Consider the following 9,319-nt stretch of genomic DNA (forward strand, 5'->3'; position numbering starts at 1 on the left):
CACATCAGAATATAAATCAAAGCATGAACATATGCTAGCTGCACTGTGCACATACATTTCCTCATAAAATGAGAATTTAAAGTTGGTCCAAAAGATGATACACGTATGTCAAATAGAAATGAATTTGGAAATTTCTCCAAAGAAACCATCATGACAGGATAGCAAGCAGGTATAGTTAAAAACTTTAATGCAGTTTGTAACTGACATGGTAAAAATCTATTGGGGAAAAAAACAAAACCTAAAATTGGTAAAAACACAAGTGAAGTTTTTGTATACACCACCATGTGGAGTTTGACTGAATTTATCTGCAGAACAACAAGCAAGGGTCCTGGTGCAGGTTAATATTTTTTGGTAACAATGACACAGATTGGTTGAGATTTTTTCCAATGCAAACCTTACATCTTGCATCCATGTCAGGATACAAATGAATGCTGAACACAACTGATGAGTGCAAAGCCAAAAAACCAAAGAAGTAAAAACATATGTCTAGTCCAATACAGATGTACCCATTATTTTATTAAACAGGATTCAACCTGGAACAGCAAGAGCAAAGGAATTAGAAGTAGTGACCAGAAAGAGAGAAGAATGAGCGTTACTGTTTACTCCACCACCGATGTTTCATAGGGAAAGTGTTCATTCAGCATTTAGGGGACAGGTTCCTATGCCGTAGTTCCCTGGGCCTTTTCATGTGTCAGCTCTGTTTTCTCTGCCTCCCCCGTTGCAGAGAGGGTAGCCTGCTTCAGCCTCCCCCACTCTCTCGCTTTTCGCCTCTGAATCACCTCAAACACCTAGGAGGAAAGCAGCAGGAAATAGCAACATGCAACGTTAACTTCAACTGCACAAGGAAGGTGCTGTGTGTTTGAATGTGGATCATGGGCTCCTGGCTTTCATATGAAAAAGGGCAGTTTTATTTGCACACCATTGACAAGACACACGTGCAGCAGAAATGGTCAAATCTGGAGGTGATCGCAAGAAGTTACATAAACACAAATGCTCTATGAAGCACTGGAGAGCTTTAGGAAGCACTAGATAGATGTTCACATTTATTCTTCTTGAAAATTCAGTGGTGAAGGACAATAAAATGAATCCCGAAGGACACTGATAACTGCACTGAGTGTGGATATGTCAATGGTATTATAGCACAAATCAAAAACATTGTTTGAAAGCTTCATTTCATGAATGCCCATCTGTCACAAACATAGTGTATCAGGCTAATGGTAGTAACAGGTTTGAAATCAATGACCGACTAAGAATACTAGCGAGCAATGCAATACAAAATAAAGAAAACCAAAATAAAATGAAACGCCAAAGTAAAGGGAACTCCGACAAAGGACAGCGGGTCATCGCAAACTTTAGCGCACCTTGGCATAGATTCTAGACACGGTGTCGGCAACCGTACTGTGGGAATGTAACACCACTGACTGATGAAAAATTGCCACTTGGTGTTTTGATTGTTGCAGAAGACACTGCCTTAAGTACTGCTCTAGAATGTTCTGTAAGCACTCAATTTGGTTGAAGTCTAGAGAATGGGACAGCCATTTTACATGGTTTTCAATGTCAAGTTCTCTAATCTATGCACTGACCGATTGTGCCCTGTGGATGACGACGCTGCCATTTGGGAGATTCCACAACCTCCCAGACAAAGATGCTTCACCATCTGATGAATATGATCACTCAGAATCACTTGGTATTTATTGTCTTCCATCTTACTCTCTAAGAAATCAGCAACCCTAACTCATGTTAACCCTAACTAAATGTACCCTACAGAATAAGAGAACCACCAGAACAGGTCATGGTGGGGAAACCAGCACCTGGACTTGATTACATGTACTTACATACATGTACTGGTCTACCTGCTGACCAAAGTGAAGGATAACCCATTTCACCATACTATATGCTTTTAGTTCTTTGCACTACTTCACCTGCAAAAGTGCATTTTTAGATTTAATAGGGAGTTTGTGTACCACAACCTGACCACAATGTGTCTGCGGAGTTTCTTGATGAAATGTAGATTGACCTTTGCATTCAAAACACTGAGTTGTTTGTCAGTTCCTCCTCACATCTCACAAAAATGCATGGACATCATGGTTGAGAATCGTGCTGTTATATCCATAGTTGCTGATCTTGTGTTTGCCTCTAATTTCCATGCCAGCTTCACCTTAGCTATTTACCTTTGTGAAACAACGGCAGGCTGAGAAGTATTCATTATTGAAGCTCCTGCCAAATGTGCCCCGGCAGTCAGCCTTCTTTAAATGTCACCGAGATGCCTTCTTCGAACCATGGTAGCCAACACAATGACCAACTGGCTCTGTCCAGCATCTCTCAACATAAACTTGAGCATGATGGGGTGCTTACTGTTTATGTATCTCAAGTACTACACCTGTGTGGAAGCACCTGACTTCAATATCATTTGTATCCTTCATTTATTCAAGTGTTTCATTTATGTTCGCACTGACCTATAGCACAGTAACCTGTATGGGGTAGAGCTGTTAAGATGTCGTTCCTGAATATACTGATGTTTGCTCAGCCTCATCTCTCATTTGCTGTACTGCAGTTATCTAAAGGCAGAGTATCTCCACACACTTTACTTTGGTGCCATACCTTCATGCAGAGTGCCTTCTTGGCCCTCCATCGTCTGGTGAGTCTCCTATAGTATGCTGGTGGTAGAGTGTACGTGATGTCCAGCTTCTGGCACACAGATTCAAAAGTGCTGTAGCGCGTAAACCGCAGGTACTTCAAGTATTTCTTCCGCCGGTCAATGGCCATTAACATGCGTCGCTTGTTGGCTTTGTCCTGAGGAGATGTGAGTGAGGGGATATAAATCACTTCAATTCATAACTGAAAGACTACATTGTTTAAAAAGGGCAAGTTTCAGTTTAATGCGTTTTTAATGGATGATGCACAGCACATATCTTTGCACTTAAGGGCGATGAAGAATAGACAGTTTATGGTTTCACTTTCTGCCTTTTGGCCTCCTATGGGTTCACAACTGCTGTCCATGACCTCAGAACATACCTTTGGGTGTGTTTGCAAGTGTTCATGATAGTTTCGGATTTGCGCTGTCAGGAGGGCCACTGAAAACAAGCAAGGTGCCATTATAGAACACAGATCCCCTGCCTCATCTTCAAATAAGTCATTCATTTACACCATGTAATTATTTTCTTACCACGTAGAAGGGAACGATATACAGCTGAACAGACACAAAGCTAGTAACAGACACAAATCTGAATATTTACAAAGTCTCTTCCAAATATTTTTAATTACATGCAGCTCTATAAATGGAACAGGAGCAACTGTCCTTTTTGATGAATTCAAGCAGAAAATAACACACCCTTCACTTCAGTGGAGCTGCGGTCATGCTCATCCCGCCTGACTTTGGCCACCAGTTGATCCTCTTTTAAACGTAGTTTATCCCGCTAATAAAAAAAACGAGTAGGGAAATAAAATTTTTCTTTAATGCATACCAGCTCCAAATGGTTTAATCAAAATCAATGTTACACCTCTGCAATTCTATACTAACATTATAAGCACAATATAAAAACAAAAAAAACCCACAAAAATATAATCTTACATGACATGCAAATTCCAGCGACAGAAGCCTCTTGACAAGGTCATCACTTCTGTAAATGAGATACCAGTTGAGTGTGTTAAAATGTAACTCAGTCCCAAAGAAATGATTGACATGACTTACATTCAGCATTTTGAAGGAAATGGATGTTAACATTAATTCTGTTTGACATACTATTCACAGAGTTAACATTTCTTTCCCAGACAGCTGCAGACCCTGGCACAGAGTGCCCTAGTAAAGCAATTGCTCATATGTCAATAAATAAAGAACACACGTGTTAATAAGAGGTACTTCTGCATAGTCCTTCTTCAGCATCATCGGGGGCAGATCATCAAGCTGACTTGGAGGAACTGATGACAAAAACAAACAGAACCATAAAGTCATGTCTGTTTTTGTGACTCATGATTGAACCTTTAACACACAGGCCGCACTTACATTGAGATACTATCAAAGTAACCTGATACCCAAAGACATTGTAATCCCAAGCAAAACGCTACAGAAAACCACAAAAAAACACGTACCATTCTTTCTTCTCGAGGGTCGGGCATAATGCCTCACTGCTTGGACTGCAAGGCTTTCTTTACCTGTTGGATACACCGAAATGTAGTTTTTTTTTTTTTTTTTTTTTTTTAAAAAAAGGCAATTAATCACACACACCACAGACTAATATTCTGACCTACATAATACATGTAGTACTTTAAGCTTCACAGTTAAACTAACAGTAATAATGTTATTCTCAGGAGTTTGTAGTTTAAATGTACATTTAAACTACATTTTGTTCCTCGCATTTGTTTAGGTAAAATAATTTCACCTGTGTTGAACACTATGGAATAATGTAAAATGCATCACTTTTAATGTCGTAGCTATAGCAGCTTCAGGTTCAGCTGAATCTTCTAGTCACATCGGGATAGTAGTTGTTGCACAGCAAGTAGTGCTGCTGTCTCACAGCGCGTGGGTGGTGCAAGAGAAGGTGGGTTTGATCCCCCCCCCCCTTCAGTCTGTGTAGAATTTGCATGTTCTCCCCATGTCTGCATGGGGTTTCCTCCCACAGTGTGCAGACATGCTGTTCAGATAGCTTGGGGTCTAAGTCACCCCTAGCGTGTGTGAGAGAGAGAGAATGTGTTTCACTGATGTATGGCTGAGTAACCTCAGTGTAAGTCACCTTGGGTGGATAAGGTGTGGGCTGATAACACTGCATTGTGTTCACTGGAAGTTGCTTTGGAGAAAAGAGTCTGCTAAATGAATAAATGTAAGATAGTGAGGAAATCACATTAATTTACTTGGCCATGGTGTTCCTTTCTATCCTGTGAACACTCAAGGCAGTTTGTGATTGTGTTCTGTTTAAGATCCGAAATTGATACTTCAGCTACTTGTGGAATACACTGCGAAAAAATGCCAAATAACATTCTGCTGACCAGTTTACGACTGGCTTGTGATAACCGTATCGTAATGTTACTGGATGGTATACATGTTAAGAGCCTGCTTGTGCTACGGTATATAAGCTCGAGACATTTCCCACTTATCTGAGTTTCTTTCCTGCGTGCAATAATGGTGCTTTACTGAATTAAACAAAACTTTTAACTTGTACAAGTGTTTTGCTGAGTCTCTCTTCCACAAAACCATGTCAACAAAAAAAGAGAACATGTAATGATGACCAAGAACTTCTGTATAGGTCAAGCTGAACTCTAGTATCCGGAAAACAAAACAACAAGGTTATTGGCACTATTGTGGTTAATGATTCTGCTTCATATGCTGAAGGTTGACAGTTCAAGTAAAATATATAGCTACACAAAGAGGTAAAAGAAAAAGTAGCACCGCACAAACATGCTGGCTAAACAACAACTGTTACAAATAACAAAAGTGGCAGAGGCATGGCATAAATGTGAAAGTAGAGACAGGTAAACAATGCAATGAGACTGCAGTAACGTCATTACAGGAAGAACACTGCTGCAAATGGGTCCTCGCAGCTCAATAAGCAGTTAGGGGCTCTGCTTGGGTGAGAAACTGACAAAAAAGCTGACATATGCTGGTAGCTGAGGAAATGTCGTCTCTGGTTTCCCACATCCTGTTCACTTACTGCAAGAGCTTGAACTCCAGTGTACGTGCCGGTGTAGCTACCCCCCCCCCACCACCACCACCACCACCACCTTTTTGGGCAAAAGTTTTCCATTACGACACAGATCCATAACAAGTTTTCAAGCAGACTCTTGGAACAAGCCTTATATCATTACACACATTACTATCTGCCCGAGAATCTAACCGTCTCAGCAACATGATTATTGAGATTTTCATTTCATCCTTTATATTGATTTTAGTTGGGGCGGCACGGTGGCACAGCAAGTATCGCTGCTATCTCACGGAGCTTGGGTGTTGTGAGAGGACGTGGGTTCGATCCCCGCTCAGTCTGTGTGGTGTTTGCATGTTTTCTCCGTGTGCGCGTAGGTTTTGTCTGGGTGCTCTGGTTTCCTCCCACAGTCCAAAGACATGCTGGTCAGGTTCACCCACAGTGTGTGTGTGTGTGTGAGAAAGAGAGAGAGAAAGAGAGAGTGTTTTCCACTGATGTATGGATGAGTAACCCATTGAAAGTAGTGTATCCAGCAGTGTAAGTCACCTTGCTGAATAAGGTGTGTGGGCTGAAAACACTTCCTAGAGCTCATTGGAAGTCGCTTTGGAGAAAAGCATCAGCTAAATAAATGTAATTTGGAAATTACTTAGGAGCACAGGCAGGGAGGAATCAACAGCAGAACTCTCAGGAGGCTGAGAATTTATTTAAACTATACAGAAATTTCTGTTAAGAGAAATAAAAGTGGCAAAAACAAGTATGTACAGGTAAAGGGTCTAAGGACACCACCAACAACCATAAAATTGTCAGACTTTGAAGGATGATGCCCCCTACCGGTGTGAAAAGACATTTAGTAAGCTTTCTGAGATCAAGAAGGTCTCAAAGCACAGACTGCATCAACATACTGTACATAAAGTGTCACCAAAGAGCTGCGAAAGAGGGACACAAGGAAGTTTCACCGAATATTTGTAAAATTATTATACACTTATATGAAATGCCTCAGGTGCTAGCCTTACGCACCTACCTGACTCACTCACCATCGGTAACTGTCTGCAGAGGTGTATAGCCAGGAATGTGTTTTTTAAAATTAAATACGTCACCTGCGGGCCCTACAATCATCGCCAGCGTTCACCCCGCTAGCGAGGGATCTGATTGGCTGTCGTTGTGGATGGGTGGCCGTCTCATCAAAGCACAAAGACGTGCATTTGCTCGCTCTCTCTCTCTCACTCACTCACACACACACACACGCTTACATTTATTCATTCACCGAAACTCATGTCTCTGCACTGTGGGAGCAGAGTGGAGCGTCCTGACGAGCGCCATCATGCAGACACGAGGAGTAAATCACATTCCACAAACGCTGTCACTGAGCCACATTGAAGCCCATGTCTGAACATACCGCACAGGAGTTTTGAGGCACCAGCGCCACCGTGCTTAAAGCTCTTACTTACGCCTTTGAGGAAAAACGGTGCTTTTCTTTTGTTAATGATCATGTAAAGCCCAGGGTCAGGGAAGGTGTACAAACGACCCAGAACATCATCATGATGATGTCATCTTCACTGTTACTGTTACTTTCCTACCCTCGGAGTTTGAAACCATTTCATTTGATTTGATACCACAAGTGTAATGTTACAATTTGGCACATAGTTCAGTTCTGTTACCAGCACCACCATGATCATCATCATGATCACGTTCATCATCATGATGTTTCACTGCCTGGCCTGTTGATCTGTTATCATTTGTTAAACTTTTAGTTTCATTTCGTTCTCATCTATTACCATTTTTTTTTTTTATTAATTTTGCTATAATTTCTCATCGTCCCATGAGATCATTAGCACTCGACCCGTCCGTCGTCGAGTTGGGCAGCTGAGTGAGAAAGAGTCAGGTCTGTTTTTACCGCAAATTTTTAGGATGATGAGAACAAAACGGAACCGCTACTGAGTGAAATTGACTGAAACGAATTTACACGACTACAGTCTCTCTCTCTTCTTCAGGCAAATAATAGACGACGAGTAACGGATGAGTTCCTCGGACGAGACGAGAGCGCGTCCACGTACCGTGACCGTCCTGTGTCCGCGGGTCCGAATCCCGACACCGCCGCCGCGTGAAGCAGCTGCTGCTCTCCGGCGTCAGAGGTCGGAGGAGCGGGAGCGGCGGGAGGCCACGCTTCGCAGAGAGCGTCAAGAGCCCCGGCTGTAACACACACTTGGACAGCACGAAGGACGAGCACCGCAGGGCCCGTAACATCGTCCCGCTGCACGGTGCGCTACTGCTCCTCGACAAGGAAAGAAACTCTCGGTGGAGGATAAACGTTGCACTAAAATCAGTCAAATGTCACACGGCAGCGCCGCCATCTTGGGCAGACATTATTAAAGGATTGGCAGAGAAGAGGAGGCATCGATTTTTTGCGCGCGCGCGAGAGAAAACAGTGTAATCTATCCCAGATTCATTGATGACCTTCGCCGCATAGTACGGTGGGGCGCGAGGTGTCTTTCTTTTGCACAAAGTAAATAATGTTTTTAATGTTAAAATATGTACTTGGAGTCAGTGCTTAGTGCACATTCTTCTGTATTAAACTACAAATCTTTTTAAATCTAATCCGTAGTACATGATACAATACATGAAGTAGTGTGACTCGAGTTTTACTTACTAGGGCCTAGGCCCCTAGGGAGCAGAAGTTTCTCTCATGTTTTGAACAGTGCCTGGGTGGTGTGAAAGGACATGGGTTTGAGCCCCCCTCAGTCTGTGTGGAGTTTGCATGTTCTCCCCATCTGTGTGGGTTTCCTCCCCCAGTCTAAAAACATGCTCTTCAGATTCCCCATAGTGTGTGTGAATGACACAGTGAATTTGTGGTCTACTAATGATGTATGGATGAGTGACCTGGCCATTAAAGAGTGTTACTGCGATGAATAAAGTGTGTGCGCTCATAACACCACATACAGTTCATTGGAACTGGAAGTTGCTTTGGAGAAAAGTGCCTGATAAATAGATACATGATGTAACCAGCGAGGAGAAAACCAAGCCAAGGGACATAATCTGTACTATTGCGCGCGTTTCTATTGTCACTTTCACTGACTGATAGACAGCAATGCTACTTGCTGTGCCACCATGCTGCCCTGGTTAGGTGGGGGGAAAAAGCTCAGAAATAACTATCATAAGGACACTTTTAGTATCACTGTTACATTTGAGCTACAACAGCCTTAAGAGCAATATAAAATGCCTGGAAAAAAAAAAACGCCTGCACCACAAACTTTTATTTAATGCCAGTTTTTTGACCAGTTTATTCCATTCAGAAGATTACAGCAGATAGTTCGGACTGCTGGAAGAATCATCGGCACACCCCCCCAGCTCTCCAAGAATTGTACTTGTCCAGAGTGAGAACAAGGGCTGGCAAAATCATCCTAGACCCTTCGCACCTTGGCCACTTCCTCTTTGAACTTTTGCCGTCTGGCAGGCGCTACAGGGCTCTGAGCACCAGGACAGCCAGGCACAAGAAAAGTTTCTTTCCTCAGGCCATCTACCTCATGAACAGCTAAATCCCCCCTAGAGAGTAAACCAGTGCAATACATAACGCTATTTATATTTATATTATTTTTCGCATCATATCTCTTATTTACTTTCCCTTGCATTGTATATAACATACCTGTACAAACATATAATGTCTCGTGTCTATTTTGTATATTGTGTAG

The 9,319-nt window shown here is 42.3% G+C and overlaps 1 protein-coding gene across 2 annotated transcripts; it reads right to left on the reverse strand.

Moving 5' to 3' along the window:
• Positions 1–170: 170 nt before the first annotated feature.
• Positions 171–8,002, reverse strand: mrps15 (mitochondrial ribosomal protein S15). Of its 2 annotated transcripts, none has more exons than XM_018740985.1 (8): positions 7,688–8,002; positions 4,090–4,152; positions 3,843–3,918; positions 3,572–3,617; positions 3,332–3,416; positions 3,016–3,074; positions 2,602–2,793; positions 171–788 (listed from the first exon to the last, which is right to left on the reverse strand). In XM_018740985.1, exons 1-8 carry the CDS (start codon positions 7,875–7,877, stop codon positions 660–662), a joined length of 840 nt encoding a protein of 279 aa, XP_018596501.1. In that variant the 5' UTR covers positions 7,878–8,002; the 3' UTR covers positions 171–659. The 2 variants fall into 2 exon arrangements, with proteins under 2 accessions (XP_018596501.1, XP_018596500.1); XM_018740984.1 differs by having other exon boundaries at positions 3,572–3,620.
• Positions 8,003–9,319: the final 1,317 nt, after the last annotated feature.

The sequence above is a fragment of the Scleropages formosus genome, chromosome 19 (genome assembly GCF_900964775.1).
Source record: "Scleropages formosus chromosome 19, fSclFor1.1, whole genome shotgun sequence".
Classification (NCBI taxonomy): Eukaryota; Metazoa; Chordata; class Actinopteri; order Osteoglossiformes; family Osteoglossidae; genus Scleropages; species Scleropages formosus.